Raw genomic sequence first — 18,826 nt, 5'->3', positions numbered from 1 at the left:
AAGTAGTTGTAAAAAACACATTTTTAAAAACTACATTTCTAGATGTGGATTTTAGTGTTATTTCCATAATGGTTGATAAAACTGATTTGTTGGCCTGAAATTAGATGAAACATACATAGGTTAAATCTGGTTCAAAACTAATCACAATACACATATTTTGAGAAAGTGTAAACCATCTAAATGAATGATTTTACTGCTAAATCCAGCAAACGTATTATTTCAATATTGATTGCTTAATTTTTAATCTGAAAAGCACCTCCACCTCCAACAAAAGCAGAGCAATTATTATGAGGGGTGGGAATGAAGAAAAAAAAACCCCAATTCTGGTCAAAAAATAAAGCATTTTATTTGAAACGTTTCAGTATTATTTCTGGGAAAAAAGAGAAGGGTGAGTGAAGATAGTAAAGAAGTGCACAAAATGCCCAAATTACAGTCATGGAATATAAAAATTTCAGTAGAAGACATTTGACGAGAAATAAGCCCTTAGTGCAGAAAAAGCTTTTAATTTCTTTTTAAGGGGTGGAAGAAGGACAGTGGGTATTTCTTTTAAATGATCCTCTCCAAGCAAACACGAGTGTGACCATGCAATTCCATAGTCCTGTTGGAACGTTTGGTGATCCAGTTAAAAAAAACCAGGCCAACCTGCAAAGTTCATGGAAAGAGGCAGGATTTTAAGAGAAGGTTTACCAAAGTCACACTTCTGCCATCTCCTTAGTTGTCTGGATTGTCCTGTGCACCTGCAACCCTGACTGTTTAAAAAGCCATGGAGGTTCTTCCTTTCAACTGGACTAAAATTAATTAATAAATAAGAATAAAGATTGCATTTACCTCAGAGAAGTCAATGGCAACAAGCCTGCTTATAGTTTGAGGGATATTTTTTTTAAAAAAAAATTGACATGAAAATAAATTGTTTATTTGTGAAAGTGCTTAGGATATGTGTGCCATCTTTTGTGTTATTCTAACAAAATGTTTTGATTAAGGACTGGCTTATTTCAAATATCTTCCTTTCCTTCACCTTCCTTTCAAGAAAACAAGTAAGTGTAGCTGGAACTCTTCACCCCTGTATTAATAAGAATGATCAGACTGTACACAGTCCAGTTATTAGTTGCACCAAAAGTAAAGCTTGTTTGTCTTTGAGAAAGCATTGGAGCACTTCTGTTGATCTCAGACAGCATGCAGTTGACTAAACAAGCAAAAGGCGATGAATCAATGCAAATTTAATCTAAGCCTGAATTCAGTTTACAATTTTTGGAAAATAGTCTTCTGGCTCCCAATATAATCTCAATAAATAAATCTTTATTATCTCATGGGCACCTTCCCCCCACCCCCCACCCACCCCACACTGTATAAATGTAAATGTAATTAAGTTCATCTCCAAACAGCATCTATGGTTATATCTCTGTTTTGCCTTAAAAAAAAATAGTACCTCTCCAATTTTAACTCTTTCTGCAAAAGCGACGAACGTCAAGACACTCTAGTGCACAAAAACACACAGTCAGGAGGAGGTCAACCCAGAAGAACAAATGGGTCGGGGTGGGGGGAAAGGAAGGGGTCGGGAATAAACATTTTCTTCTCTTTCCCCTTTTGGGCCAATTGGTTTTTGCAGAGAAGCGTTAACAGAAGGCTGGGCAAAACTTGATCCAGCGGCGGAAGGCCAGCAGAAGGAAAGGGAGAGAGGTATTTCATCTCGGTGGCTTGGTGACTTGGTCTGACGATCCTCGCAGAGGTCTCTGCTAATAGCCTGTCGGGTTTTGTTTTAATCTTTTAGGGTAGAGCAACGTTTCCGTCTACGTGGGTGTGCGTGTGTATGTGCGCCAAGCACAGGTCCCGTTGTCCGACAGAGCAGGTGCCTCAATGCACCGCTGAGTACTTCATGCGCTTCTGTTTCTGTCTCTGGTTACAGAACCAGACCCTCACCACGTTTTTTTTCAGGTCCAGCTTCTCGGCGATGGCGGCAATCTTCTCGGAGGAGGGTCGCGGCTGGATGGCGAAATAGGCTTCCAGCGAGCGCTTCTCCGGCGCTGCGATAGAGGTCCTCTTGCGCTTCCGCTCGGCGCAGTTGAAGAGCTCGGGCTTGGCGTTCTTCTCCCGGTGGGCGGCCTCCGCCTCCTCCAGCCACGCTTGCAGGACCGGCTTGAGGGCGATCATGTTGTTGTGCGACAGAGTGAGCGACTCGAATCTGCAGATGGTGCTCTGGCTCAGAGAGCCCACGCCCGGGATCTTGAGGTTGGCCAGCGCCGCGCCCACGTCGGCCTGGGTGACGCCGAGCTTGATCCGCCTCTGTTTGAAGCGCTCGGCGAACGCCTCCAGCTCCCGGGGATCCGACTCGACGTCGCCGATGCAGGCCAGCCCGCTGTGAGAGACCGAGACTTGCGAGGCAGCCGGAGGAGGCGGCGGCGGGTGGCTCATGCTAGCCATGGCTTGATGTAGGTGGCCCATGGCCGCCCCCAAGTGGGGGTGGGCATGGGCATGAGGGTGGATTGGCGCGCCCATCACCGCGCCGTGCTCGGGCCCCCCCAGCAGCGCCGGCGAGAGGTGATCCAGGAGGTCCCCGTCCAGGCCTTGGTGCGCCACGGCATGGTGGTGATGGTGGTGGTGATGGTGAACTGGGGCCGAGATGGGCACGCTGGGCGACGAAGTAGAGGTGCAGGGGACGCTGCTCATGGTATGGTAGGTGGTGTCTGGCTTGAAAGTGTGGCTCTTGCCGTGGGAGACCAGATCCACAGCCGCCAAGGCTTCAGCCCGGGCCAGCAGACTCTCATCAAAGCTTCCAAATATATTGCCCTGGAGCTGCAAGCAAGAACGCGCAGAGCGAAGTCAATGGGGAATACTGTCAAGTCTGGATTCAAACACATCTCTCTCTCTCTCTCTCTTTCTCTCTCAAAAGCAGAGAGATTCCTCCTCAAAGCTCAGGTCATAAAAATTAATAGAAAGGCAGAAGATGCTTTGCTTGAATAGACATGTGGATCTGGGGGGCGAAGGGGGTAGAGGGAGCGAGCGAGAGAGAGAGAGAGAGAGAGAGACGCGATTGTTCTGGTGACATGAAAAAAACATTAAGCCGGGGCCTGTCAAAAATGTGCCTTAAAGCAGTAATTATGCTTCATCTACATACCTGCGGGGCTGGGAGGCACATGCGGCGCATCGCCTCCGAGCTAGAGTACTTGGCTTCCTGCAGGGCCGGGTGCACGCCGAACGGCTGCTTGGCGTTCATGCCCATCATCTTGGCGCACCTTGCAGGTAGACAGCCCCTGACATCGAGTCAGGGTTGGCTCTCTGGCTGGCGACTGTCAAAGTGAGCTATTTTCAACGACACAGCTTCCCTCCCCCCCGCCCTCTCCCCGCGCCTCTCTCTCTCTCTCTCTCGCTCTCTCTCTCTCTCCCGCCCGCTTCCATCCCGGCTTCTTCACTCATCTTACAAGCCGCCTGCTCGTGATGGGACCGGCACCCCCTGTGCGCAGGCGTGCTCGGGCTGGCACGAGGGAAGGCGAAGGGAGCCCCAGAGGTGTAACCCACGCGGGAGACTGGGCTCCGCTTTCTCCGCCTCAGCCCAGAAAGCCGAGTCTCTGCCAAACTCCGAAAGAAAGAAAAAAACAAAACACACACACACAAAAAAACACCACACCACACTAATGTCCCTGACGGAAAAGTTTCGGCTCGAAGGAATTAGCCGGCTGGAATCAATTAACTCTCGCTTCCGATTCCAAAGGTTGCCAACTTTTGGCGCCTTCTTCCCGTCAGCCTCGCGCTTAAGCGTAATTCACGAAAAGGGGGCCCCGACGCGAGCCTTCCTTCTTGGCTTGGTCAGGCGGGCTCGAGAATGAAGGCTCGCGTCTCCAGGTGCAGATAGTGCGGGATGGAGAAATCAAAGACCTGGGTCCGAACTCGGGACTGTAGCCGCGCGCTTTTTGGCGCGGCTGCGCTCTAGAGCCCTGAGTTTTAGCCCGGAAGGTGGGAAGCCGCTTTCTTCGCCCCTGGAGTTTGTCGAAAACCGGCGGCCGCGCCTTCTGATAGCTACTCGTGGGACTGCATTTTGTGATCTAACTCTTTCCCTTTGGCTTCCCCACCTCTCAGTTTCACCCAATCCTTCGCTGACCACGGCCCTGGCTCCTATGAGGATCGCGGCAAATATAACGCATATAATATAATGTACATAATATTAAACGAGCGTTGAAGGGTAATAAACTGTATAAACATTTGGAGACTTTGCAGTCTTTCGTAGGAGAGACGTGAAGTTCAACAGATCCTCCGGTCCAGCCTGTTTGCCCAGCCCAGGCTTCAGACTTGCAGTGTTTCTCAAGCTTGACAATTTTAAGGCATGTGGACTTCAACTCCCAGAATTCCACAGCCAGCAATGCTGGCTGTGGAATTCTGGGAGTTGAAGTCCACATGCCTTAAAATTGTCAAGCTTGAGAAACACTGCTTCAGAGCATAATAGACTTAAGCAGCAAAAGTGCAGTGCATCCTCAAGTCCAGCCTATTTGGAGTGAGGCTGTGAGGGAGAAGTTTCATCCGTATCCATTAGGACTGCAGGAAAGGAGGACTGTCCCAAAAGGTTTGTTACATTTATTGGGGACGCCCTCTGCAGATGGAAGAGTCTTTGTAAGATTTTCCCATATTGTGAACAGGACAAGTCAAAAGTGAGATAATTTACTTTGGTAAAATTACTGCAAATCAAGGAAAGTTTGGACCTTGAAGCCCAAATGAGCCAGGGCTGCCCCACTGATAGACTGAAGGAGAGAGGTGGCCATAAACTCCATAACTATCTGAACTGTCTGTAACTATTATTTTATCACTTTATTTCCTAAAGTTGATCTGTTGGATAAACCAGTTAAGATGGGCCCTTGTACTTTGTGCTTCATCTTTTTTTTAGAAGCCAGCAAAAGTAAGCAGACCCCTTCCTAATGGAGATATCAGCGGGACAAAGCTGCCAGTCACATCAGCTGGTCCCAGAGAGCTCTCAAACTGGAGGAATTGCAACCCTTCCTCCAACATTTAGTATGGCAAAAGGAGAGCAGACCGTCCTTGTCTGAGATGAAATTGGTCTGTGATATAGATGAGGTAACGCTTGATGGTTCAACTTTCCATTGAAGGACTTAAACTCAGCACATCAGGCCAGCACTTAAAGACTTCAAAGTCCAAACTGGTTAAGGCAGGCTCCAGGCAACGGAAAGCAAAGAAGTAAAGTGACAGTGATACAGACAGTCCTTGACTTATAACCATTAGTGACTGTTCAAAGTTACAACAGCACTGGAAAAATAGTAACTTATGACTGGTTTTCACATTTACAGCCATTACGGCATCCCCATGGTCACATGATCAGTATATTTGGGCGCTTGGCAACTGGCATGTATTTGTTCAGCCTTGAACAGTTTACATGCTTGTTACTGAAGTAGGAATTCTACATGTCTCTGACAGACAAAAGGTTTAAGTATTTCAGTTTGCACCTAAATAGTAACTGTCAAGTTATACAAAATTCTTATGCTGCCCCAGGATCCTGTGCTGTGTAAATTGAAAATGTCTACTTGTAAGTCAACCACTAATAAATGTTGTAATTCCAATCTTGCTATGTCAAATTATGATAAATACTGGTTTGGGACAATACATGATAGGTAACACATAAACACTTCTATTGAGGCAAGTAACAGTGATCTAAGATTGGCAGACTCTGAGATTCAGAGGCATATACTGGCCTTGAATATTAAATAAAAATATTTTGCTGTCTTTTTAATGGGACATTTCCAGAGATTACAGGGTACAACTACTTCTGTCTCCCCTTCCTCTGGGAGAAGAAAAATAAAAATAAGGAATAAAATAATGGTTCATATTGTTCATCTGTCTGTTTTTCAGTACAGTGGTGTCACACTTTCATGGAGGATGGATTTTGAATCATAGGGAAGGTTTGTTGTTCAATCGCTAAGTCGTGTTTGACTCTTTGCAACCCCATGGACCTTAACATGCCAGGATCGCCTGTCCTCCCCTGTCTCCCAGAGTTTGCCCAAACTCATGTTCATTGCATCAATGACACTACTAACCATCTCATTATCTGCCATCCTTTTCTCCTTTTGCCTTCAATCTTTCCCAACATCAGGGTCTTTTACAACAAATCCTCTCTTCTCATTTGGTGACCAAAGTATTTGAGCTTCAGCTTCAATGTCTGTCATTCCAAAGAACTTCTCAGGGTTCATTTCCTTAGGGAGGAGTATAGAATAAAACATTTTAATAAAATATTATTTGTTGCCTCATCTTAGTAATTCCTTTAAAAGGTTTAAAAAAACAGATTGAAGAAACTTATGGAGAAGAAATGGAAACTTTCCTTTCAGCATCTGGGGCTACAGAGCCCCCTAGTAACCAGGGGTCCTCTCTGGCAGAAAACACATTAACTTGAGATTCTCTTGACTTTAAACCTTGGGGACAAAACTCTATCCCAGTGGGATGTATGACCTGTCCCAACAAGTTTTGCTTGGTGATTTTTCTTTTTAGATTTTTATCTAGCTTTTTTTCATGTACATACCAATAATCTATTTTCTCCCTTCCTTCTTCCTTCTATTTTCTCATAAGAACCCTGTGAGGTAAGTTTTTGAGAGCGCGCGAGAGAGAGGGACTGGCCCAAAATCACTCAGCCAGTTTTCATGCCTAACATAGGACCATCTACTGGTTTGTAGGCCAACACCTTAATTACTACACCAATCTGGCTCTCACTTCTCAAATTTTCTATGAGGACCCTCAGCAGCAGCAGCAGCAGCAGCAACAGCAGCCATGAAGCATCACACATCTCTAGTCTATGACTGAGGAAAGTAACAGACTAGCAATTGAGGGAGGGGATTGGTACCAGGACTACAGGCTCTTGTAGGTCTACTCTAACTTCTAGGCAATTTTTATCCAGTGCTTTATTTTACACAGATGACAGATCTTTTTTGGAAGCTTCCTCTTCAGAAGAGCACAGAGAATTGTAGAAGAATGGGACATTTCATTTGTTGGGGAAATGTCATAGTACACGCTCAGAAGATCTCATTTATAATGGCTTCAAGTATTTTTAGTTGACTCTATTAAGTAAATCCAGTGTTCATTTATTGTCACTTTAGATGTTTTCAACTCTCATTCCTTTCCATTATTACTGGAAGAAGGATTTACTTCATATAATTCCTGCTCTAGAAAGCAGTTATCTCACTTCCCCAAACCAGATGTTGTAACTATTCTAAAAGTGTGTTTAAGCAACACACTGAGCCCCATGAAGTAGTCAACCACATCTGTGCAATCCCAGCTATATTGTTTATGATTCAGTATATCCTGACAAAACACCCATTAAGTTTTTCTCCACTGCTGAGTTAAAGTGCACTCCATCCATCTTTGAATTGGCATAAAACTGTGTTGGCATGAAATCCCTATCCTGCCCCGTTTGCATATGTTTTGAGTCACGGCTGAAGGATGAGTGTGCTAATTTTACTAGCAACCTTGTTGTTTTTCTCTTCTGATTTTGTTATTTCTTCACAATGCTGCCAGCATTAGGACACTGCAAGAAGAAAAAGAAGACAGTCTGACTTCAAACTCTGCCTGGGTTTTTCCAAGCTGATTTATCTTCTCATCCTCTCATTTGGCCACCTCTCCACGTTAAATTAAAATAAAAGACAGGCATATATATGGAAAGGCACCAGGACAGAATTAGATGTGGAGTTGCATTTGCAAGATTTTCTGAACCACAAATTAGTCAATGCATTTTAGCCTAATGCTTTGGGATAATATAGTCTTATAGTTAGATTGTCAATATATCACAAAGAGAAAGATATTATAAAGAGGGCTTCAGGATATCCCTGGTTAAGAATGTCAATTTTTGTACGTATTTTTCAGTCAGTCTCAATTTTGGCAATGACATGGACTAATCCATGAAATTTTCTTGAAAACAATTTTAAAAGTGGCTTACCACTGCTCTCTTCTTCCTAGAGCTGAGAGAGTGACTGGCTTCCATGCCTAAGGCAGGACTGGAATTCAGAGTCTTTCAGTTTGCAGCTTGGTACCTTTAACCACTACACCAAATTGAGCCCCCAAATATATCATATAAACATAACCATGACCTACTAAAGGACCAGGTGACCATGCAGGCTTCCCATGCTATGTTTTCCAGCTACAGGATGGTATAATAATGAAGAGAACTTTTAATGGGGAAAAATGACGAGGGATGAACAGACCCAGAGAGTTTTGGAAAGCTTGGAGTATAAAAAAAAAGCCTTCTAAATTGGTTTGGATGCCACCCCAGCAAGCATTTTCTTTTAATCCACGGACCAAGGGAAAGGGCCAAGGGCTAGAGCGAAGTCTACTGTGACCAACAACTGCTTTCTTCCTTTCTTTGCCCTAGGAGAGCGAAAGAGTTTCCTTCCCCTTTAAATCTACTGGCAGAAGGGGAAGGCAGCCAAGGGGAAGGGAGCAGAGGACTTGATGGTAAAAATTTCTGCTTTCTTTGCCATCACCTCCTATCCCATCAAGCCCAAGAACTGGTCAGGTGGAACATGAACTTGGCTTTAAAAGGCAAAAGGCGGAGACGGAATCTCTCATTGGGAGGAACTGGTGTGTTACTGCATTGCTCCATGCCTTGATTTATGATAAAAAATTTAAAAGAAATCATCTATATTTCAAAGGGCCTAAATAGCTGCATGAAAGTTTTATCTAAAGTGGCACAGTATTTACAGGCAACCTCATCACACCAGAAGTAATTAATAGATGGATAAATTTCAGTTCTACTTCTTATTTGCTTTCTTCCTTTGGAAAACAGTATATTGTTTAGAAATAAATACATAAAATTGCATGCCAAGAGCCTTGGGTGATCGTTTTTCATGTTCAGCACACTACTTTTAACCACTCTGGCAATGAAACAGAGACTTAACCTTCAGCGTTTGGGGCATACGAACTCTCTTGTTATAACGCTAAAGGTGATCGGTTGGCACTGGGGAACCGCAGGCCTGATCTATTTTTTGCCACCAAAACATCAAGGTGATTTTGAGCTCACCACTCTTTCTCAGCCCAACCTACCTCACAGGATTATAGTGGCAGGGGAAAAGAGGAGGGGGGAAACATTAATGTACAGCACCCTGAACTCCTGTATAAAAGGTGAGCTATTGAGGGAACTTCAAAGCAAGGCATAGTTTTAAGAACACTAGCAGTTTCAATATGATAACCAACTGGAATGTTTCTCCTGTCAGATGCCCTATATTTTCCATCAGTAAAATGTAGCCATATGCCTTTTTTTTTCCTCCCTCTGTTTTGGCTTAACAATTAACAGTTGAGCAGTCTTTTCATTACACATGTAAAATATTAATGCATCTGGTCCTGTCTCTTTTGTCTACACCTTACAAGCAGGGGACTTCAAAGTATAAACAGGGACAAGTTAGGAACTCAGATGTTTTGCCACCAAGAAATGATATTTACCTGAATAAAGAGGACACTGCAACAGATTTGAGAGATCATTCTATTTCCATAAATTAATATTGTTATTTCAGAGATGGTGGGAAGAAGAGGAGGAAACATTAATGAGACTGCAGTGATGGCTTGTTTGTTGTGAACATAATAGACTAAAAAGGTGCTTTGATTGCGTACTTGGGATGCTTTTATTCTCTAGCCCAGGGGGAAAATTGGTGGTATGTAATGGAAGGTTCCCCTTATCGTTATAATAACTTTGTAATGGGATCCAAAGTTTTCACAATTTGAGATGGATGGATAATCTGAAATAAAACAATCTTTCCAGAAGCCTGATAAAGTTTCTGATTTATCAATAGTCTATTGATAATAGGTTATCAATATCATGGTTACCTGACTGATAACTAATTTGTTTTGTTTCTTATTAAATACCCACAGATTCCCCAGCCAAACATTAATACTGTTGCAGAAAATCAAATATTTATTCAAATGCAAATTTCTCTTAGGCTTTGGGTTAAGATAAATGGATAAGTCCCTTGAAGTAACAAAGAAATATGGATGTATCTTTTTTTTGTTCTTCTTGAAAGGTGGTTATTTTATACTGTTTTATATGTTGTTTGTTGTCTGTTCTGTACTGATGTTCTTTTAATTTTGTGAAGTTATTCAATTTTGTTTGGAATTGGGTATGGACAGTAGCATCCTACCCAATCAGAAGAATTTAGTTAGCTCCCTAAATATTCCATACCATTGCAGTTGGATTCCTCCCTCCCTCCCTCCCTCCCTCCCTTCCTTCCTTCCTTCCTTCCTTCCTTCCTTCCTTCCTTCCTTCCTTCCTTCCTTCTTCTCTCCCTCCCTCCCTTCATGAAATGAAACAGTATTATATTTTTATCATTAATTTTGCGTAAATATATTGCCTTATAAAGTTATATCCTGTTTTTGCTTGCACAAAATTGACCTCTATATTGTATACTTTTGAGGACCCACTCCTAAATATGTGAATAAATTTGGGACTGTAGTGTAAACACAAGTTTCTCTTGAAATTAAAGTACATTAAAGTCATGACGACATGTCTTTTTTTTTACCTTTGATTTGAAAAGCAGATTTTCTTAACATTAAAAAATGGAGAGAAACTATTTGAGAGATGACATTGCTATTCCATTGTACAATCTGATTGAGGAAATGTCTAACGTTACCCACACTGTCAATTATTCATCAGCTAAATAGCCAAGCATCAATTACCTGGCTTGATTCTCTTATTCATTAAGGAGATTGAACAGCCTAATTTAACAAAGCAAAAGGAAAGTTGCTAAGTTACAGGCACTACCTGGTCGAGCTCCCTGCATGTGATGAAACTTCCTAGTCTGGTTGAGACAGAAATGTATGGAAAATGTCCACATCTAAGTTCTGGGAACATTTATGAAAATATACAGTCAGCTAATACAGCTTATCATCCAACTGGAGTAGTCTTCTTGAGAAAACGGGCAGGAAAAATCAGGAAAAAGGATACAATTATTATATACCTATTGTTTAGAACATGAAAGGGATGCCAAATAATGGATATCCATGAATTATATAACACCTTTCCAGCTGCTTTTTCAAACCCACTCTCACCTGACTTAGCAGATGGTCTACAAATGTAATTGTCCAATGGTGTAGCTAGATAGTTGATAGCCAAAGTGACTCTTCTTAAATACCAATTTGGGATACTCAAGATTTCCCAGAAAGAAAACTGCAAAATTGCTTAATTCTTTGTATGAATAGTTAATCAAATTTGAAATGATTGAATTCCTACTTCTGATGAAATAGTTAATTCTGACCAAATGTGTATTCATGTGTATGTGTGATGGGATATTAGTACCTGTGGGTAACATTAGATACAAATACAAAAAAAAAAAAAATGAGCAGAGTTTGTGTTGCAATGACACAAAGGGCATTTCAGCATTAGTCCTTATTTTCATTCAGGCTGATGCCCATGTACAATGTTCAGTCTGTTTTTACTGAGTAGTAATCTGTTTGGGTCCTCCTCAATGTTTTATACTCAAGTCCTTATCAAGCCCAGCCAGTGTAGCCAATAGTTAGGGACAATGCAAAGAAGTAGTGCAGCAACTTCTGGAAACCCATCAAGTGCCCACTTTCTAATATTTATAATATACATGACTTTGAGGATGAAGTTTCGTTCTCCGAGTTTGTGGGTTGTGGGTATATGACTTTCATAAGCCATTTTTATACTTTCCTAGTATATTGTATATTTTCATAATTTTGGTAAAAAGTCCTCCCAATAGTATAATAATTATAATTAATAATATAATATAATAGCAAATGAATAAAATGGTTATGAGGTATTTGTTGTTCTACAGTATTTGTTCCAAATATTATCAGTTACCTAAATATTATAAGTATACCTTAAAATAAATGCAACGTAATAAAGCTCTTTTTTAAGAGAAGTATTGAGGAGAAACCATTGTGTCCTGGAATCAGCTACTGTATGTAGTTTCCTTGGCAACTCAATGGAAGTGGATTGACATTGTTTTTTTCCTGGATAATTTTTCTACTTCTCAGTCTTATTAATATCCATGGGATTTCCTGGTGGTCTCTTATTTAAATACTATTCAGGTTTGATTTGGTTAGATTTAAAGATCAGCCACAATTAGTTAGATGCTGCTAACTTCTATGGCATTATTTATTAATGACTTGCTAATTTTTATTTTATCAGTCAAACCAATTGTGTATTTCTAAAATTATTACTTGGAGATATGAAAGTATTTAATCTCAGTCCTCTATTTACTAGCAACTTGATTAGCAAAAGTTCTTATATACTAATAATTGCTTTTCTTCTTAATAGCAAGAGCAATAGCACTTAGATTTATATATAACTATATAGTGCTTTTCAGCCCTCTCTAAGCAGTTTACAGAGTCAGCACATTGCCCCCAACAATCTGGGTCCTCATTTTGCTGGCTTCAGAAGGTTGAAAGGTTGAGTCAACCTTGGGCTGATCAGGATTGGCAGTGGGAAGAGTTAGCCTGCAATACTGCATTCTAACCACTGCGCCACTGGGGCTCTTAAAGCTTCAAGTGCATCACTGAGACTATGTGGATACTGTTTTATATCATTCTGTAACTGGCTATTACGAAGTTTATCAATAGAGCTGTAGATAGGTAACACTGCATTAATGACAAATGTTTGTTCTTATTCTTTTTAGGGACAAATGGTGACACTCTCTTCTAGTTTCCTGATTGGTATGCCCTAAATCTTTTATGATAATATAAGGCCCTGCTAAACATATTCATATAATAGGATTAATCATGAGTTAATTGAAATCAATGAATTGAAGGTGGTCACATTTTGTAAAAAATATTAACCATTAATTATCTCTATATTGAAATATTAATTTTAGTAGGCGTTCAGGTTTTGGCTTTTCAGGCAAATTCAAAAATCCAAAAGAGGGATAGGAACTAAAAATCCTTCAGATATCACCACACTCCAGTTCTCCTTGATAACATCACCAATTATTGTTGAAATGTGACCGCAAAACAAAACACAAGCTGGGAGATAGAAAATCCCTCTGGTTCAATTCAGAGCCAGGAAAGATTTAGTGAGGCTCATCATGCTTACAGTATTTTACTTCAACAACAACAGCAACAAAACAAAACAAACAATCCTACTGAAAGTCTTAGGCTGAAAATCTTAGCCCTGCGTTTTCTAAAAAAGCCATAAAAATGCCTTCTTCATCTATTATTTTATTTTTATTTTTAATATATATATATTATATATTTGCACCTTGTACAAAATAACCATTACAGTATCCTCCTTCTCTCTGTGTCTCTCTGTCTCTCTTTCTCTACTTGAATGGCACAATCTTCCCAACTCTATTTAACCTCACACTTTTCTCTCCCTCTCTTTTTGGTATACTGGCATATTTGACTTTTTACATATGTAGCCAGCTCTACAAATTCCTTTTTCAGATTTCTACTCAGTACTCAGCATCAAGGATTATCTACTAGCTAGTGGAAAGTGGAAATAGGACATGAAAAATTTATAATATACCTAGTAGATAATAAACACATTTTAATCATAAGTTGCTTATCACCATGTGTATGAAAGTTTTATAAACTTTCCACAAAGTAACACTCATTATAACTATTGGCAAATGCAATGTAATTTGATCATATAAAACTTATGTGAAAACTTGCCTTCTTTTTAAGGCTCTCTAAAGATTTATAGGTTCTATTGAAGGAAGAGCTAACTAATTTAAATAAAGCAAATAAGACAACTATAAGAAGCAGAACATCTCTTGTCAACAACAGCACCTGATAGAAGAATGAATAGACGCACAAGGTCAGCTCTGATGTACCAAATTTCTTTATTGGTAGTTGTGTATTTAAACTGGCAAATTTAACACAGCACACTTTAGCCTCAGCAGGTGGCAGTCTGTGGCTGACATCTACATTCAGAAGCTATAATTTTCTCCATAATGATTTTAGACTTCTTACACTAGCTTAGATCCATTCTGAGAAAGTCAGTAGAAAAACATTTTATTATAATTGCCAAGAAAATGTCATGAATATGTCCAGGAGATGACCAGGAAGAATACCTGGCCTTGTGCATATTTAATACACATTGGTGTCCTCCATTTTGGTGATAGGAAAATGGCTACCATAGACAAGGAAGATCAAGGGATGTCTGATTACTTTGAGAATTTTGTAGTTATTGGCTGTGGTTTGCTCTCCAAGCTTGTTTCAATATAATTTCTGAACATTTCATTACTGAACTAGGTAAAATCAGCAGGATTTTCTTGTCCTATTCTCCTTAGCTTATAAATGTCTTGTGTGCCAGTAAGAAACCAGACCATTCTAACTGCCAATCAACAAGAGAACCAATCAGCTGCTCAGAATTCAAATATAGCTCCAAAGGAACAACCAATCACACGATCAACTGAGCACACTGGCACACAAGACATTTATAACCTAAGCAGAATAGGACAAGAAAACCCCACTGATGATGTTACCTAGTTTGGTAATGAAACATTCAGAAATTATATTGAAACAAACCACAGCCAAAATCTAAAATCCGAGTTATTTTCTATTATTTCATTTTGCAGTTATATCAGTTATATAGAATGTAAGCAATACAATATAGCAGATTTTTGGGTTCATCATATCTCTCCTAGCCTTGGTCCTTGCCAGGGTTGTTTAGCCTTGTGCATGAGCTAGTGCTAGCATAGTACCTGCCTGTGCCTTCTTAAATCAGTTGCATCAATTTCCAGACTGTCATAGGGGAGTAGAAGCAACCCTATCACAGGAGGATTCTGGAAAAATAACATGATTGCTTTTATGTGTGACAGAAGCCTTCATTTATGCTCTCATGCAATCTGAAGCACCTCTTCCAAGTCAAATCTGAAGTATTGTACATTACTTTATCCTTTTCTTGTTCTTTCCATCTATTCCATTTCATTTGACTCCTTTGTCTTTTACACCCTTTCTACTTCCTTATTTTGAGGTTGCCTTCCTTATACAAAGTGGCCAATAAAGCCTTTAATTGTATTCTGACAGAGTAAGAAAACATTTTCTCATCAAGTATGGTAGATTTAATGTCGTGGGGAAATTCAATTTTTCAACAGACTGTTGAATGCTCAGGTTGTTGTCAAGTGATTATGAAATGCCATATTTCTACTGACAACAATGCAGTTAGGCTTGAAGCAAAGATGGCAGCCCTTTACATTTATAAACGCTAACAAGCTGGAAGTTTAATTTTACCTTAAAATTATTTCTGGCACGATAAGAGGATCATCCTCCATAAGATAAAAGTATCATCCTATAAAAAGAGAAAGTAGCTGGGAGTGCAGAATGAACACGTAAAAGCTATTTTTTTTGCTCTCCAACAGCTGATACATGCATAGTTGCTTTATCTCACAGTGTGATTTACTTGTAATCAAGAACAAGACAAAAAGCAAACTGAATTATTTTGAACTAATAACTGGAAGACTTAATAGTAAATGTTCCCCAAATCACATGTATAACTCGAACAGATTGTTACTACTATTTATACTAATGGCAGAGAGTTGTACATTGTATGACATTTTGCTGCGCTTCATAGTATAGAATTGATAGTATAGAATCCTTCCGAAGGCTCTTTTAATGCAGATGCTCCATTCAGAATATTGTGGACAATATTAGGAACATTGTTCTTTCCATAATGTTGTTCAAATACTATTATTTTTTTCAACAGTATTTCAAAAAAATATTGGAAGATTATATGTTCCTCAGTGACACAACTTTTTTCTTTTCACTGATCCAAATCTGGCATTCTTCAGAACCAGAATCACATTGATTTTTCAGGATTTCATACAGTATCTCAACTTTGAAACAGCTTGCAGAAAAGACTAAAAATGATGCCAAATTCTTTTTGGAAGTAGTCAGTATTCAGGAGAGGCGGCTATTTTAACATGCAGCCTAGGGAAGCAGAAGATTACAGTTTGTGCTCTCAGCTCTCTATTGTGCTAATGTGCTAACTCTATTGAATAGGCAGTCTTTCATTTTACGGTTATTTAGTTAAGTGATTCCCCTAGATCTGTTCACATAAAAGAAATAAGCTATAAAAACAATAATTGTTTGAATATTCAGATTTAGATTGGAAATATGCTTATTTAAATCCTCAAAGTTGTTTTGAATTTCGTCGTGGTTTGAATCTATTGTCATTTGTATTTGTCCTAACATTACATATATTTCCTCTGGGAAAGTATTTATCTTGCCTTGAAGTATTGCTTCTGGAGGCCCTTGATTTTCCAGGCTAAGTCCTTCAGGAGAAAATATTGAATGTGGCATCCTGTCATTTTTTGATACGTATGTGATATCCATGTTGTCTCCCCCCTTCAAAAACTTCTGGTTTTTGCATCTGCAGCGCATGGCCATGCAAGAGCGGATCTCCGCTCCCCACGACTACTTTCTTCCTGCTTGGGGGACCCTAGATAGGTCCGAAGTTGCCCCAGAAAGGTGACTGTGAATGAGGGGCGCCCTGTCGATCACGAAGTGACAGCAATCACTTCGTTTGATCCAGAAAAGCCCTCCGAACCTGAGAGGAGAAAGGCTAGTGTGAGATCAGCGTCTAGCCCAAGCTGCTTGCAGCCGAAGTCCCAGAGCATGAACTTAAACATTGGTGAACAGCATGCTCGGAATTGGTGAGAGTACTGATCTTCTTTCTTCTATCTACTATTTAAATTCTTGAAAAGATTCCCAAAGCAAGAAAACCTCCAGAAGTGAAGGAAGGGGACTATATCCCCATTCCCTTACAGATGGAAGTGGCGAATTAACATAAAAGGTTGAAAGAGATATACTAAAATTTGATTTAAAATATTTCAGTCTGGACAAATCTAGGAACTAAAAAACTGTCAAGATTACACCCTAAAAAATTTCTGATGGAATTATAAAAATATATAACAAAAATAACTTTTTGATGGAAAGAAAAACTGAAAAAAGAAATAACTGCTGACATCTAGTGGAGAATCAGAGAATAGAACACTAACAGTAAGGACTCAGAAATTGGCAGAATGCCCAGAAACAAAGAAAAAGTTATTCCTTTGAATTGCAAATAACCTTGAAGACAGCTGGGAACAAAGGAAGAGCCAGCTATAAGCTTAAAAAGTGTTTGAAAGAAAGAAGAAAAAAATCACCTGGGCTGTTGCTTAAACCTAATAACTGTTTATATGGGGGGAAAAAACCTTTGGCTTTTTGGCTAATCCTTTAGAGGAGAATTTGCTGGAAGGATTTAAAGTGGATTAATATACTGAACCTGTAATTTTGACTGACTGATAAATTGACTTTTAAATTAAAACACTGATGAATGAATATTCATATAAAGAACAATATAAGCAGTATTTCAGCAACATTTCTATTAATAAAGGAGAATATTTGTAGCTCAGGGTTGAAAAGAGGGGTCCTTGGTGCTCTCTGACCTTCTTTGTTTTCTTGCAGACGTTTCATTACCCTAATTAGATAACATCATCAGTTCATCAACATTTTTATTAAAAGCCATTGGAAACCTTGCAGAAGAAGGAAAGGGGGATTGATCCCATTACTAACCAAGTAAGTAAGGATTTTAAAAATATTTAACTTTTAAAACACAAGTGCATGGATGCTCATGTAGGAAGGAAATAACAGAAGCCCTCTATTTTATTTTATTTTTGGAAAAAAAATGTTTTTCATGCCCTCCAAAGAATGCCTTAATTTCTCCTCTCTTTTGACCTACCCAACTCCTATCAAGTCATCTCCAATGCTCAAGCATTGAGTATCAGCTATATTCAGCTGAAGTTGATTCTGTTATTTCTGAGTCTGTGTTTCCTCCTGGTCAGTTACCTGCTGGAAAGCATATACTGAAAGCATCCCTTTTCATTGGTTAGTACCAGTGACTATTGGGAGAAATGGTTAAAGAGTAATCTGAGTGACTGCAGAACTGGAGCAATTCTTCTATGATGAAAGATTAGAGCAGCTTTTCCCAGGCTGGTACCTTTCAGTCAATCCTCACTTTGAAGTAATTTTCTTCCTGAATCGCTATATCAGTGGTGGCGAATCTATGGCACGGGTGCCAGAGGCGGCACTCAGAGCCCTCTCTGTGGGCACGCATGCCGTCGCCCCAGTCCTAGGCCTTCAGCTGGGTTTTATAAAACCTTTTCGCTTTAGGCCATGTGCAAAAAAAAAAAAAAGGTTCAATCAGTCAATTTCAACTTCTCACGGTAAAAAAAAGATCTTGCAAAGTTGGAATTGATTGAACTTTTTAGTCCCATCCAGTCTGCCGTTACCATCGCAGCCACGCCGCCCAATGGGCCATGCCCACCCGATGGGCCACACCCACCTGGCACTCGACGATACATAAGTGGATTTTGGGTTGCAGTTTGGGCACTCGGTCTCTAAAAGGTTCGCCATCACTGCGCTATATGGTTCTAATACAATTTTTTAAAAATTAGAAAATGGGGAACTAGTGGCAACCTTAAAATTGGTTTTATACAGACACCGATTTGTTTGCAGATTTAGGTAGACACCAATCTTGTTACAGATTTCTCCAATTTTGGCTTTATTAAATTAGCATATGCCCCCTCTTTCCACATTTTGGCGACCAATATTTGGCAGTGATGTACTCGTGTAGAATGAGTGAAACTCAACTCAATTATAGGAGAGATTATATGCAGAACCTGAGGACTGGGTCAAATGTGTCACCAGTTTGGCCCCATAAGAGATCTATGTCTGCCCCCATTGACTCTTATTTAGCACCAGTTTGCCTTGACTGCTAGTAGATTAAGAGTCTTGTGTATAGGTAGCATGAAATAAACCTATAGTACTTTTGAACTCTATCCCAGCTCCTGGTTTCTTATGCCTGATATCAATATGCTTTTCAGCAAAAATTTCTGTTGCTGAAGATCACATAAGATCA

General features: G+C 40.1%; 1 protein-coding gene across 1 annotated transcript; it reads right to left on the bottom strand.

Moving 5' to 3' along the window:
- Window positions 1-1,851: 1,851 nt before the first annotated feature.
- POU4F3 (POU class 4 homeobox 3) lies at window positions 1,852-3,220 on the bottom strand. The gene is made up of 2 exons (XM_015821131.1): window positions 3,113-3,220; window positions 1,852-2,790 (listed from the first exon to the last, which is right to left on the bottom strand). Exons 1-2 carry the CDS (start codon window positions 3,218-3,220, stop codon window positions 1,852-1,854), a joined length of 1,047 nt encoding a protein of 348 aa, XP_015676617.1.
- Between the last annotated feature and the right edge of the window lie 15,606 nt (window positions 3,221-18,826).

This window comes from Protobothrops mucrosquamatus, unplaced genomic scaffold, assembly GCF_001527695.2.
Source record: "Protobothrops mucrosquamatus isolate PMUCROS unplaced genomic scaffold, P.Mucros_1.0 scaffold_159, whole genome shotgun sequence".
Classification (NCBI taxonomy): Eukaryota; Metazoa; Chordata; class Lepidosauria; order Squamata; family Viperidae; genus Protobothrops; species Protobothrops mucrosquamatus.
This window is presented reverse-complemented; position numbering and strand designations above follow the sequence as displayed.